Source organism: Bactrocera neohumeralis, chromosome 5, assembly GCF_024586455.1.
Source record: "Bactrocera neohumeralis isolate Rockhampton chromosome 5, APGP_CSIRO_Bneo_wtdbg2-racon-allhic-juicebox.fasta_v2, whole genome shotgun sequence".
NCBI classification, from domain to species: domain Eukaryota; kingdom Metazoa; phylum Arthropoda; class Insecta; order Diptera; family Tephritidae; genus Bactrocera; species Bactrocera neohumeralis.
Window position 1 is genome coordinate 5,033,693 of NC_065922.1, and position 15,621 is coordinate 5,049,313.

At 40.1% G+C, this 15,621-nt stretch overlaps 3 protein-coding genes across 3 annotated transcripts; 2 read left to right on the forward strand and 1 right to left on the reverse strand.

The window, feature by feature from the left end:
* Nucleotides 1-249: 249 nt before the first annotated feature.
* Nucleotides 250-12,608, forward strand: LOC126760385 (protein lin-9 homolog). Its single transcript, XM_050475976.1, has 2 exons — nucleotides 250-387; nucleotides 10,384-12,608. The coding sequence occupies exon 2, from the start codon at nucleotides 10,402-10,404 to the stop codon at nucleotides 12,379-12,381; it is 1,980 nt and encodes a 659-aa protein (XP_050331933.1). The 5' UTR covers nucleotides 250-387; nucleotides 10,384-10,401; the 3' UTR covers nucleotides 12,382-12,608.
* On the forward strand, nucleotides 1,812-9,873 carry LOC126760371 (WD repeat-containing protein 7). Its single transcript, XM_050475961.1, has 2 exons — nucleotides 1,812-2,238; nucleotides 3,906-9,873. The coding sequence occupies exon 2, from the start codon at nucleotides 3,924-3,926 to the stop codon at nucleotides 8,376-8,378; it is 4,455 nt and encodes a 1,484-aa protein (XP_050331918.1). The 5' UTR covers nucleotides 1,812-2,238; nucleotides 3,906-3,923; the 3' UTR covers nucleotides 8,379-9,873.
* LOC126760384 (translation initiation factor eIF-2B subunit epsilon) lies at nucleotides 12,442-15,092 on the reverse strand. The gene is made up of 7 exons (XM_050475975.1): nucleotides 14,927-15,092; nucleotides 14,736-14,860; nucleotides 14,478-14,669; nucleotides 13,560-14,413; nucleotides 13,274-13,498; nucleotides 12,901-13,187; nucleotides 12,442-12,835 (listed from the first exon to the last, which is right to left on the reverse strand). The coding sequence occupies exons 1-7, from the start codon at nucleotides 15,020-15,022 to the stop codon at nucleotides 12,617-12,619; spliced, it is 1,998 nt and encodes a 665-aa protein (XP_050331932.1). The 5' UTR covers nucleotides 15,023-15,092; the 3' UTR covers nucleotides 12,442-12,616.
* Nucleotides 15,093-15,621: the final 529 nt, after the last annotated feature.

The window sequence follows — 15,621 nt, forward strand, 5'->3', positions numbered from 1 at the left end:
CAGGGTTGATTTATTTTCTACTCGTAATTACATATTCTTTCACAATTTTGCAATATCTGTATATATGTTTATTGGTAAAATAGTGTCATTTATTAAGACAGGTTCACATAAAATTACAAAATACATATATGTATAAATTTACAATTATATCATTTATATGCAAACTAATCATTATATAAACTGTACCAAAAATTTTTATTTAAATGCATATCTGTAGGTACGCATTGAACGTACCCAAATGAAAAATAGAAATGTCAATGATGGCGATTAATTCTTTTTCAAACTATGAAATTCAATAAAATAGTAAGATTATTTGGATTTTGTTTAAAGTTTCGTGCAAAGCAACAAGTTTAAGATAAATAATTATAAATCAATTGCGAATAAAAGGTAAGTGAGTTCTTATTTATTTTAAAAACTTGTTTAACGCCTTCTTAAGATAGATGTTATAAAAGCATGGGGAACGTTTGGATTTTCGAATTACCATCAATAGAGATAAGGAAACTCGGTAATTTTAAGGATTTATAATGTTTAGAAAAACTTGTTGGCAAACAGCAATAATAGCTATGACTTTAAATATTGTGGAGCAATGTTCGTTTGAAACATTCTCCAGACTGAACCTACAGTCGTACGTGTAATGTGCAGACACAGTATCAATGGTTCATAAATTTAACTTCAATATAAACTCAATGCAGTGGTATGCTTTATATTGAAATAGATCGCTTAATACATTTTCGTAACCTGGAATTCATTCTTCGTTTCATTGGAACTACTAACTATTTCGACTTATGTATAACACGCATATACTTTGTTTTGACGTGATGCACTCAGAACTGGCCTTTTATAAGATCCGCATATGAATACAAATTTATATTTTTGGTGCACACGTACTGCATTTTGCTGGATACGAATCTGAACGTTCCAAACACAGTCGGTCTTATGTATAATAATCGGACTCATATTTCTGAAGTTCGACGGCGGTCACTTCAGCCTTACATCTTTTATGTTGTTACCGAAATAACATCCTAGTCTATCTACCACAGTCTTAATCCCAAAATTTGCAATTGATATATTCTTAGCTCAACTCATATATGTGTATCATCATTGAAGGTATATTATCATGAACAATTTGTATTAGGTAATGATCACTGGGAACTCAGAACAAGCTTTTACTTTCATCCCATTTAACATCATTAAAACAAAGAAGAACGAACTTAAGAGGTCAGTCTCAGAAAGAAAGAAGCGGTGGTATAAAGTGATTATACCCAAAATATATATTAATGTTGTTGTAGAGCAAAATTATAACTGTACTATCCCCAACCGCCAAGTTTCATACCATGAGGAAAGGTGAAATCTATGTTTATTGCGTCTGTATTAAGTAATATTTTGGCAATTAATTGTCAATGTATTTACTTCGGATTTTTATATATAATATAGTTGTGTGATACGTGTAATATATATATATATATAAATTACAAAACTTTAACAAAGTTATAAAATGTTTTATAGAGGTAGATATGTATGTACATTATTTTGAATATTGATGTTTGTTTAATGGCACAGTCCACTGCGTCCTTTTACATATATACTAGTATATTTGGGGTTGTTTAACGACTTATTGAAGTTTGATATCATATAGACCATTTTTCTAACTGAAAACGCGAGTTTGAGTTGCTTAAATTGAAAATGTTTTATAATATAAAAACTTTCTTTAGCAGATACGTTATTAGCTTATTAAACAAAGCTTGGCCACTTACGTTGTAAGTAAAACGTAACAATTTATGCTTTGCTTTATATTCGTTGTCAGTTTTGACATTTTGCACAGAAGTCAATCGATAATTTTTCTGCTCGGTCGATATTTTCATTTCTTTCTCGAGTCAAGAGACAATAAAAAAGTGATAGAAAAGGAATTTTTCGGAATATTTTGCAAAAATAATTAGTTTAATTGCGTGAGGTCGTGATAATAAAGAACGTAAATGAGTGTATTAAGCAATAAAGGAAGTTGAGGAGTGCATGAAAGCAAACAAACGCTGAACGTGGAGAAGGAGGAGCGGAGCATACTGCGCGACATTGAAGTTCCATAACTGCTGCAACTGGCGCTGTCGCTGCGCTGCTGTTTGTGTGTCTAGACGAGGAGGAGCGACGAGGGAGCACAAGGAAGAGGGTGATAGACATTGGGAGACACGCACAGCCGCGGAGGCGACGAAAGGAGGCATAGTAGTAGAAGCGGACAATTGCGATGTTAGCACAAGAAATTAATTTACTTTGGGAGTGTGCAACCATTACGATCAAACACATTTCGCCACATACCCGTAAATTTGTGTGTTCACTTTGTACATATAGTAGGTAAACTAGTGTACAATGGGGAAAACATCTGGCAATGAAGAGAGCTAAAAGATGGTTTCAACTCCGGGCGCCACTGCCGCGTTTACTTACTCCCGCGGCAAGTTTAATTAATGTAACTCGTGCTTTCGCATATGTTGAATGCATGACGTACGTGAACATATTCGTTTAAGGCTAGTAATTTGACGTTATTCAATTAAATAAACAAATTATTTAAAATGGCAGTACGTTTAAAACAAAATTTGCATTTAACCCACATTTCTGCATAAAATTAATAGTTTTAGCAACTTACTTGCTCTAAAGATTCTGCAATAATTTGAAAGTGGCATGTAACACATTTTCGCTATTAACGAAAAGTAGACAAGTATTTCACCTTCATAAGTGGCGATTTACTAAATGCTTCCTAAAAATTCTTAACATTCAAGCCATTGTTTTATCGTTTAGTTTTCATATACGACCGCAGTTTACTTTTCAACTGTGTACAATACGCTTGACATTTCAAAAATCCAACAAGTTACTGGTATAAGTTTACTTACTCTGCAGTTATGTAACTCTTAAATTATTGGCGAAAAACTGTTTGTATATCTTATTCAAAATATAAGCCCCTTAGGAAACTTTCTATACATTTGTTACTTCTATCAAAGAACATATTACTGTTCTTATTTCTAGATCTAAAACAAAGCTCCTATCTAATCATTTCTAGTGTGCCAAAGTAATCACTCATTAATTATGTTTTATTTACAGTATTTGGATAGGCTTAAATATGTCAATCAATCTCATTTTTCCCCGATCTTCTCCAATTAGCCTATATTAAAATGAGATTTGTAAACAATTTATTGTAAAGTGAAAGTTTTCCTTACCATCCATTCACTTCAAACGTATATAGCCAATGGTCATACCGATGACCAATCGCTTGCACATGGTAGATGATAATACCTTTCGTGCACGTAGAAGAACCCAGCAACTCATATGTATGTTTACACTTTTTATCGGCATTTGCTTATCAATTGCGAATGTGTACGGTGGCAGCTTTGGAGTTCTTATCACTTATCAGAATAACTAGAAACCCAGCGAAATGTGTTTGCGTCGTGCTGGAAATTTAATTGTACCTTCAAAAAAGATAAATTGAAAAAAAAAAAAATGTAATGGTTAAGACGAAGGTAAATGTGATTTGTGGTGTGTGGTGTGCGGAGTGCGAATTGTACTTACTCGTACCAACACATTCACTGACGCATCACGAGTAAAGAGGTAGTAATCGATGCTAAAAATAAGACAAGCTACTTGAAGTGCTGAAAAAATTAAAGCTTGCGTTGCCTATATAGCAAATCATACTCTAAGAAAGCTTGGATATCAATATTTCTTTTAATTAATGGATGATAAACCCAATCCGGTTAGTCGGTAAAAAATATCGGGAGAAAAAAAATTTTCAAATATTTAATTACTTTTTACAATACCTAAAAAACTAAAAAAAGAAAGCACTTGCAACTGCATCTATCGTCGTCCATGCCAGAACATTACGTTAGGTTAATTTCAAACATTGCTATAATGTTTCGCTTTTTCCACAGTATTATCGCTACTACAACATGGTTAGCACAAATTTGGTGGTGCCTGTGGTTCTTTGGGGCCCTTCGGCACCAACCCACTGCGTGTCCAGCGTATTTCTATCCGATGATCAATCAACACTCGTCACTGGTTGCTACGATGGTCAGATCTGTTTGTGGCAAGTGGACCCGTTGACTATGAAAATGTCACCCCGCTGTCTGCTGGTTGGACACTCGGCACCAGTTTTGTGCCTAGTACGTGCTTCCATACTGCCTGAAAACAATTTTCTCGTCAGCTCGTCGGAAAATGGAGAAATGTGCACCTGGGATCTAATCGATGGCAAATGTATGGAATCGGTGAAGTTGCCACAGGTGCACACACAAATTCAAAGCTATCATCCAGCCAACAGCGAAGACGTGCGCCTCTTTTGCATTGGCTATTACCCAGAGATAATCGTAATGGACCCATTTAGTTTGGAAATCATTTATCAGCTCAGTTCGAAAGTAAAGCCGGACTGGATTTCGGCGCTACACGTTTTGCGCCCCATGAAACGCAAGGACGATGTCGTTTTGGCAATCACTACTACAGGTACCGTGAAAGTTTGGACGTTAATTGGTAACGAGAATAAACACGCTGAACCAATCTATGAAAATGAATCGAAGGAAATTCGTTGCCTGAATGCCATAACCATGAATTGTTGTGCACAAAATCAACGCACAGTGCTAATCGTTTGCACCAAATACTGGCAAATCTATGATGCGGGAGATTTTACAGTACTCTGTTCGGTGATCGCACCGACTCGCGAACGTTGGCAAGGTGGTGATTTCATCACTTCCGATCGCGTCATACTGTGGACTGACGAGGGCAAAGGCTATATTTACAAGCTGCCTGCCAATTGTATACCAGACAACAAGGAGTTCCATGCCAAATCAGTGGTACGTGATGCACCCTATTTGTATTATGTATTGCAGCAACCAGGCGATAAAGTGCTTTCGTGTCCACCCGCAATGAAGTTGCTGCGGTATCAACGCGAGGAGGGCAAGATGCAACACTATCTGTTACGTGGAGATTCCGAAGGCTATATCTCCGTATGGACAGTTCCGGAGGTGCCACTGGATAACATCTGCATTTTGCAAGCAAAACAAATGCCACCAAGAGTGCTTAAACCCACTGTCTGTACTTCGCTAGTAGAGGCCTGGTCTATCATGGATCCACCGCCCGTTGGTATACTCGATCAACTGTCGCGTATCACCGAAACGCCCGTCAAACTAACCTCAAGCATTTACCTACCGCAGCAAAGTCGGTTGGTGATTGGACGTGAAGATGGCACCATTGTTATCGTGCCTGCAACCCAAACTGTTATGATGCAGCTGTTAATAGGCATCAAGCAAAACTTTAGCGATTGGCCGTCGCATCAAATTCTTTATGGCCATCGCGGGCGTGTCAACTGCTTATTGTGCCCTTCACTGGTGCATCCACGCTACGAGAAGTCTCATTTACTATCTGGTGGAGTCGATTTCGCCGTTTGTTTGTGGGACTTGTATAGTGGCAGTTTGTTGCATCGCTTCTGCGTGCATGCTGGCGAGATCACACAGCTGCTGGTGCCTCCAGAGACTTGTAGTAACCGCATACTGAAATGCATTTGCTCGGTTGCATCAGATCACTCGGTGACGCTATTAAGCTTACAGGAACGCAAATGTGTTACACTTGCGAGTCGTCATCTGTTTCCAGTAATATCCATAAAATGGCGTCCACAGGACGATTTTCTCATCGTTGGTTGCTCCGACGGTTCTGTGTATGTGTGGCAAATGGAAACAGGACACTTGGATCGCGTGCTACATGGTATGCTGGCTGAAGAGGTGCTATTGGCGTGCGACGAACAGTCTGCCGAAGATGGTAGTGGTGGACACAGTGGTGCAGCCGCGGCCACTTCAGAGATGGGAATGGCCAATCCGGCGGTACACTTTTTCCGTGGCATAAAGTCCCGAAACATGAACGCCATACGACATGCAACTCAACGCGGCATACATCAGTTGCAGCAACTACAAGGCCACAACCAAGGTAACTTCGATTTCCTAATGAAGCACCGCAGCAATCCGCTTGTGATTCAAGGTTTACGCACCAATCCTAAAGATGCAGAAAGTCATATACTATTTTTCGACATAGAAGGACTAATATTTGAATTGCATAGCGAAGAATATGCACAAATGACACCCGCTGCCCTAGAGGCGCTTGGTGTGGTACTAAGCAATCCGAAAGATAAGGCGGTGCATCTAGATGCATCCAAAAAAATTAGCGATTTCTTTGGAAAGGTGAAAAACAAAGCTGGCGATATGGAGAAAATATTGAAAGATAAGGATAAACACGGTCTAGTGCAGAAGTTCAAAGAGAAGACGGAGGCAATGGAAAAGAAGGTGCAAGCGAAAGTCGAAAGTTTTCAAAAAGTCGTGGAGACTCAAGATCAGCCTGATGACTTGCGTAGCAAAATAGCTTCGAAAATGGAGGTGACACACGTGATGGAGGTGGCGCAGTTATTGCTATCACTTTTACACTCGTGGGGGCTCGATCCACATTTGGATAAAGTGTGTGAATCACAGTTGGGTCTGCTACGTCCGATTGTGCCAGTTTCATTTGGCGTACTCTCCAAGGCTGGTTACATGTCGCTGCTGTTGCCCACATGGCAGAACAATTACCAAATACCCGACAATATACCACCCACGCCTAGTAGCTCGAAGAAACGCGATATTCCGCCTGAATTACTACGCCAAGAGCAGTTAACTGCTGTCTTTACATCACGTTTACATTGGGAGTTGAGCACGACGTTGACGTCAAACCACATATTGGCACTCGTGGCAATGTCCAATACTTTGATGTCGATGAACGCTGCATCTTTTCTTCCCGATAGCGAAAAGAGCAAGAAATTGCAGCGATTGGCCCAACGTACCGAATCTACGCTGAGTAACGAAGAGGAGCGTGAAGAGCTCATAGCACATCACACATCGCAAATCAAACAGGGCTGGAGTTTATTGTCCACACACCATTGCTTCCTATTGCCCGACAAGATCGAGGCATTAGAACCACGAAAATTCAAGCGGCCACAAGTTGAGGCGATGGCCAAACGTTGGCAGCATCATTGCATTGAAATACGCGAGGCAGCCCAACAGATTCTACTTGGCGAATTGACGCGCATGGGTAAGAAGGGGCGAAAGCAGCTGGTGGATAGTTGGGCACAGTACTTACCGCTCTACACGCACACCGAACCTATCGCACAGCCACAGGTGCTGGCGGCGGTACAGGGCAACAGTGGCAATGGTACGAATGGGCATACCGGCACAGTGGACAATCAGGACGAGGACTACGAGGAGGAGGAAGAGGAAATCATACGCAAGCCGTCCAGTTTGTCTGAATTGAAACGCAAGCAAACAACGGCGGTCATACTGTTGGGGGTAATCGGCGCCGAATTCGGGCAGGACATTTCGCAAGATTCACCACAGCGTGCAACTGCGGAAAGACGAAAATCATCGGTAGCCGAAGGTTTTGGCATAGCCAATAACTTGGCCCGATTAACGTCTATGGCTTTAGCCCATTTGCTTTACGCACCACCTTCACAAAAACTACCAAAGTACACGCCACTTCGACGTGCAGCAATTGATTTGCTTGGACGCGGCTTCACAGTATGGGAACCATATTTAGATGTAAGCAAAGTGCTGCTCGGTTTGTTGGAAATCGCTTGTGCCGGCAAATCGGTACCTAATCTAAACTACAAACTACCATTGACACCACAGGCGGATGCGTGTCGTACCGCGCGACATGCCCTTCGTCTGATTGCGACCGCAAGGCCTGCCGCCTTCATAACGACCATGGCGCGCGAGGTGGCACGCTACAACACTATGCAACAGAATGCACAGTCCATTAACCAACCACTCACCCAGTCAGTGCTTTATAAAGCCAAGGCGGAAATACTATTGTGCGTTGAAATGCTCATTGATAAAATGCAAGCAGAAATCGCCAGCCTGCTTGTAGAGGTGATGGACATTACCCTGCACTGTGTGGACAATAATGAGTTGAAAGGGCGCGGCCTAGCCGAGGTATGTCCCTCGATATGTAAATTCAATCAAATATCACATTGTGGGCAAACGCGACGTATTGCCGTTGGCGCTCACAACGGTCATCTGGCAATCTATGAACTGCGTCAAAACAAGTGTCAGATGATACCAGCGCACACACACCCCATAACTTCGTTGGCTTTTTCACCGGACGGCAAATTCCTTGTTTCTTATTCATGCAGTGAAAACAGGCTATCCTTCTGGCAGACGAGTACCGGCATGTTCGGCTTAGGCAATTCGCAAACACGTTGCACCAAAGGCTACTCGACAGCACCCATACCCGATGTATCACGCTTAAATCCGATGCGCCTAGCCAAGTTGGTGTGGATCAACAATCGCACAGTCACGCTAATGTTGGCCGACGGCTCGGAGACGCGATTCAACGTGTAGGTTGTGCGGCGTGGTTTGGGACGGAATAGAAAACATAAGGACGGTAGCGATGCAGTCAAAGCTGTACGAGCATCTAGGCAGTTAACATTTAGGGATTTTGATTTAAAGGCTTTTAATATGCGAACGAACGGCTGGGCGGACGGGCGAACAGTTTGTCGTGAGGCAATGGGTAGAGACCAGTATTTTCAAGCATCAGTTTTTGTTTTTTGTTAATCTAACTATACGGCAAAGTCTAAGTTAATACGCTTAACGGTTCCTACATTTGCTGCAAGCAAAACTGAAAGCGCTTATAAAGTGTATTTAGTTGTAATGATTTCCAAAAGAAAAACAGTGTATTGTTTACAAAAGTGATTTTAATTGTTACTGTTTACTTTTTTTTTTAATACAATAAGAGCACTTTGGAAGTGCTTTTGTAAGTTTTTATTTATTTTTGGTTCTGAAATCAATTTTCACATTAAATTTGACGTTTTGATTTTATGTTGGGAATTTCGTCGTCATTGTTGTTTCTCTGTATTCAACTCCCATCCGAGGGACACTGTTCGCCCATGCGTGGAGGGTATATAACGTTTGTGTTGCATACATTTTTAGGTGTATTTATGCAAGTAATAGAGAGTGCTAACGGTGGTACGCACATTTGCAATGTATGTCCACACATGCATACCTACACCCGTGTTGGTTGCTAAACTAAACAGCTGATCAATATTAACTATAATATACACGAAACTACACAAGTGCAAATGAGAAATGTATTTAAAACACAATAAACAAAATTTATGAAAATTATAAAAAAAAAAACTAAACTGCATACATACATAAACGAAATTTAAAAAAAAAAATACGATATTAGTAAAAAGAAAAAAGAATGAACTACAATAAATATGTAAATGCTGTTATTAATATTTGTTAAACTGTTATTATATTATATTTACAAACGTACATACATAGTAATGAAGTTTATTTTGCTCTTTTGTAAAATTAATTTCTATGAATTTACTGTGTTAATTTTGCAAAAATAAGGGAATATATATAAATATATACATATACCTGCAAACATACATACATACATATATGTGAGGAATTTTATGTGGTGGCATATAACGAAAACACGTTAGAGACTAAAACAATAAACTGTAAAACTACTACACTTGCAATTAAAATAATTATAATGCATACGTGTGCATATATACTTACTTATATTTATATATACTATACATATATAAATTTAAATTAAATGTTTTAATGGATTGTATCCCCTATCTCCGCGTGTTTTTTTGGAGTTACGTAGGCATCGTATGAACCAGCCGATTGTATATATCCAATCGATTGCCTCCTCCATATCCATAATTGAAAATTACATTACTTACTACTATCGAAAAAATTTATGAAAGAAAACTATGTATTAAAGAAATTAAATTAAATTTAATGAAATTGTATTGTGCTTACTTTTAAATGTCCCTGAATAAAAGTATTAATTAATTATACCGAAAAAAACGAACATCGTGTCTTTACTTGGCGACAGCTTGGTTTGAAGGACCAGCAAAATCGACAGAAATAAACAAAGGGAAAATATTATAAACAAATCATTAGAGATTTTTAATTTTAGCTCATCAATAATCACATAAATAATTTTACTATTGTGAGAATGCAGTAAACTTAGTTCCGCTGATGCTCAATCTTAAACACACATTAAAACTCTTAGGGAGATGTTTTCTGCAGCTACAACAATAATACCATCAAATTTTAAGGGGAATATACATATATAGAACTAAAACCAGGGCTATGAAATCCTCTCATAATGCTGAGTATTGCTGAGTATTGCTGCTGAGTTGAAGGTATTGTGGACATAGTTAATGCCTTGTAAATCTGTTTGCTTAAGGTACAATAAAAAATAGCGACAGGGTCTTAAAACATCTCTTATGAAATTCACTCAATGCGAAACACTGAGCACACCTCTTTTAACTATAAAATTTATTAATTGTGTTCAATAACTTTTCTTTGTTTTTAGAATAACATCGAGCTCAATATGTCAGACGATTCGGAAACGATGTCAAAGAAGTCTCGCAAGGCTTCGAGTCCCACAATTTCGGAAGACGAGTACATCGAACCGCCTGAGTTCAGTTTGGCTACACTCGGATTGCGTCGCGTTGGCACGGCACCTCCACCGAAGCCGCAGCCACAACAACCAATACAAATGTTAAATGCCCGCGGTATGCCGGCACGCATACGTAAACGTAATCGGTTATTTTTCGATGACGACATTATTAACGATGACAAACCGCTCCGCATGAGTCTCTCACCACGAAAAATGCCAATGAAAGCAAACGCATCACCCCACAAAACACCCACTAAGGTTTTAAAAAAACGCAAAGGTGTTGTCTCGCGCTACATGCGCTCGGATGAGAAGAAAAAGAGTGCTGAAATCACCACACCGACACGTGACCGACATTCAAGTGCCGCCGGTTCATCGACAAATACCACACCAAAATCAAGCACACGGCATAGTGGCATTTCGATTGGACCAGCAACGAGTACCACTACATTGACACACATTATTCCGGCTGATAAAAAAATTGGTCAGAGCATCGGCTTGCGTTTGCGCAATTTATTGAAACTACCCAAAGCGCATCGTTGGGTCATATTTGAGTGGTTCTATTCGTTCCTTGACAAAGCACTGTTCGAGGGTGAGAATGACTTTCAAGTTTGTCTGTCTGAATCTTTTCCAAATCTTTGTACTCGTCATCTGACGCGCGCCGAATGGCGTAAAATACGCTCTTTAATGGGTAAGCCTCGACGTTGTTCGCAAGCATTTTTCGACGAGGAACGACGTGAACTGGAGCGTCGGCGACAGAAGATACGTTATATGCAGAGTCGCAAATCGGGTGACGTGAAAGATTTGAATTTTATACGCGATCTGCCAGACAAGATCCCGCTACCACTGCCCATCGGCACCAAAGTGACAGCACGGTTGCGCGTGCCACAGGATGGTATTTTTAGCGGCACCGTTGACGCGTACGATTCCATGACATCCAATTACCGTATCACATTCGACCGGAACGGCCTTGGCACGCACTCAATTCCAGATTTCGAAATAGTTTCGGAAAATTTCCACGAAATGCTTCCACTCCAAAGCATCACCAGGGACAACAGACCTAATCTGATGAGCGTCTTCAACGGCGTGAGCTCATCGCCCATGCGTAGCATGCGCAATGTCCGCTCGGCTTTGAATATGAATTTGAATAAGAGTGATCCGGTCTTGGCACAGGAGGTCATCGAGAGTCCATTCAAGGATCCGGTGCTCGGAAGAGACAACATCAACGGCTATCCGGCCAAACTGCTGGAGACTTTAGTGCGTTTGAAACGAGCTCTGGCCTCCAAACGCTCTAAGTTGCAGCGTCTAAGCGAAATGAATAACGAGGCAGAATTAAAGGCATCGCAACAACTGGCAGCCGCACACAATAATTCCAACTCATCATCAGACGAATCGCAAAACACAAATGAGACGGTGCCACAACTGAGCGAAGAATTTCAAAGGCGTTATGCCTCGATCGTCATTTCAATGGAGAAGATGAATCGCGACATGCAGGATTATCTAAATGATGTGCAGGCATTCGCTGGTGACCTAACACGCGATCCGCAAGTACAAGCAATGCTGGCACCATCATACTTGCGGGAAAAATGCCGCGAAGCCGCAGAGGATGCTGTGCAGCGTAACAATCAAGGCACCGTGCAGAACAAGGGTGTGCTGGCACTCATAAAGAATCTAGCAACCGTGTTACTAGTCGCCTCACATTTGGGCAATGATGGCAATTCAGCGGAAGTTTCGAAGGTGCTCGAGGGCTGCATCGAAGAAGTGCGTTCCAGTTTGAGTGGAGTGAATGTTGAAACGTTCCAGAAAAATGTGCAAATACATTTGCATCATGTGCGCATGCTCGCCGCCAACAATAGCGTAATGATGAGCAATTCAGCCATATCGGCTGCCGGAGGTGGTCCCATTGACAGATAAATGCTTTGGGCTTCTAGCAATCGTTAATGACTTAACGATTCAATAAAAAAAAATAATGAATTAATTTAATTTAACAGTAATATTCTAACAATTACTATTAGACAATCTTTACTTTTTGCTTTTAAAAATCAATTTTTGTTTTTTGTTTTGTCGGCCTTTTTTTCTTGTCTATTGAATTCTATGTATTTATACTAAAAATAAACTTAATTAGATTTCGTAGCAGTTCAGATGTGTTTTAATCACTTTCGTCGTCATCGTCTTCCTCCTCTTCACTGGATTGGTTGAGCCATTCGATAAGTTCCTTCAGGCTCTGACGCAAAGTACGGTGTTCGTCCGCATCGAGTTGTGCGTACCAAGATATTATAGCATCTTCACTCACGAAATCTTTGTCATACAAGTAATGTACTACTTTCGAGATTTTGGCGCGTACATATTCATTTTCTTCACAGATGTCCTGCTTGATAACATGAAATGTGTGTTAGGTTGTTTATGATTTTTAACATTTACTAAGAGTCTTACTTCCAATGCACGCAGACAATCCAACATAGCATCTTCAGTCTTTATATAGTTTGACATAACAGGTCCCAATTGTTTTAATACGTTGTTTATGGCTACAAGAACGTTTTGATTCGCGGGCTCCTTAATATCCTCAAGACTGAATATAGCTTTCACCACATAGAAATTCACCTCCTTTAGGGACATGTTGTACGCGTAACGAGAGGAGTTTATTTCTAAAATAAGGAAGTCTGGGTTTGATTTTTCCTGGAATCCGCGTGCCAGTGAGTCCATCACTTCCGCCAAAAAGACTGCAGCAAAGCAAAGTGGATAGCAATGGCAAGAGCAAGAGGAGGTATTAGTTTGAGAAGAAATTTAAGAAAACGAAAACGTTTACTATTTGTGTCGTCGACAAGTGGTGTGACTGCACGTGACTCATCCTCGTCGCTGCTCGATGTGTAGTCGCTCTCATCACAGATTGGTGGCAATTTAGCCACTTTCGGTATACCAGTGGCTGTGGTGGGTGGTACATCATCTTCGGAATCGGAGGCATATGTCGATTGTGTATCCTGTTTATCGTCTATGATAAACGCTTGTTCACCTAGTTTTTCTACTAAATCGTCTTTCAAAATAAAAAAATATTGCTTAAGAATAATTAATAAATAATAAAAATATGTACATACCGTCCTCGCTTAACGCACACTTTATTATGACGTTTTTGAGCACCTTTCCAGAGGGTATGACACTTTTCGCATCCACAACGGTACCTTCTGTGAGAGCAGATCCAGCACCGACTTTAGCACCAAACCCTATTACACAACAATCCAATTTACAGCCATCGGCAACGTGCACACCATCCATGAGAAAAGCATTAACCAGCACGCAATTCTTCCCAATTTTACAGTTCTTCCCAATAACGCTGCAACTCACGGAAGTACCAGCTTCCACGTGACTACCGGCCTGTACGGCGACATTTTCTCTTAACGCCGCTTTTATGACAGTCGACTTTCGACTCTTATAAATGTTGTTTTTTAAGTAAACATATTGCTGAGCAAAACAATTTATACCCATATCTGGGACCAATGGGTACGCCCAACGATTCATCACGTCTTGGCTGACCATGCAGTATGTCAGCCAATTATTCACTTTGCGTGCATACTGCCCTCGCGGCAGCAATGATACATAGATGCGGCTATCGAGAATCTCTTCATTAATAAGAATGCCGCGAACGAAATCGTCACGAGTTTCAAAGTCGAAATTATCACTGAACAAGGATAGCATTGATGGGGAGCCAATAGCAATTTGTGGATCGATCAGGTTATGAAGCAGTGACACCTCTGAATTGTGTAGAAATACTTCCAGGGGGACCTCAAAATGCGATTCTTTGCCATGTAAGCGCAAACGCTGGTGATGATGAAGACGATTATTTTGTCGGTCGACTGCAATCATAACCTCATTGCCAGTGCGCACGTTGCAGGTTGCAGCCTCTTTAAAAATCAAAGTAGCCGCTGCACCTTTGTCATATTTAACAGTTTTCCTGCAATGAATTGTAAAGAGTTCCTTTTATATACATTTATATTTTAGTGTTTCTTATAGCTCACTTGTGTTGATCGAATATTGGTCGCAAATCTGCATTGGTTACTGCATCCGCGCCGAGAAGTATGAAATTACCACGTATAAGCGCTTTAGCGTCTAAATCGCGCATAGCATCACCGAAACAACGGCAGCCTTCACCGCCAATCACATGTACTGTCATATTCACCGACCACGAACTGAGTGATGCAATGCCTTCCCTGAAATTGAAACATTGAATAGATAAGTTGCGATAAGGGAAAGATTGTAAAATATAAATACATTACTTAATATGCTCACGGACGCTTTGCAAGTACAAACTAGAATAGACGAACACTTCTTCTATACCACTGCGATTGAGGGCATCCAACGCGTAGTCTAGAAGACACACATTGACTAAAGGTAACAGTGCCTGAAAATAGGAGAAGAAAATTTGTTAACGACGTGGCTACCTGGTTTTCAGCACAATTTCTCATACGGTGGAATTTTTATCCGAAAATGGTCGCAACTGCTCTACATTATTGTCGGCAATAAGAACCGCTTGAATAACTTCTTTTTTCTCAAATTGATTCATTGCTAATTTTTGTTAGATGTTGTTATATGAATTAAAATGTTGAAAATGGTTTAATGCTAAACAGCACATGAATCAGAGATGCAGAATAAATATCGATACACTTAGCGGATGAAAACGAACTCTTTAATCGATAAAACATTTATTTTAAAATTAATCGAGATATAATAAATTAATTTATTAATGCAAAATAAGGGTGTTTAGAGTTATTGTAGAAACAATTGCACGGTGGTTTAATTCTTACTAATATTTTTGAATCAAATCAATAATGTCAAAACAAAGTTGTTACATAGAAATCTTATAAACCAGAGATTGACGCACCCATTGGATGGTTTGAAGCCAAAAGGTAAATTCGGCATTAGTCTAAGTAAGTTGGTCTTACCGCGTCATGGGGCTCTGACGCGAAGAAGCTTTCTATTCCAATTTATAACCAAAGACTTGAAAATGAGCCGAATATCGTACGAAACAGATGAAAGAAAAAACAACCATCAAAACCAACAACAAATCGACCGCAACATTTCCATAAGAGCAGCCCAGGGATCTTCCGATAGCTTAGTTTCATGGAAATCCTTTCACCCGAAAAATTCGCGCTGCATGAGTAG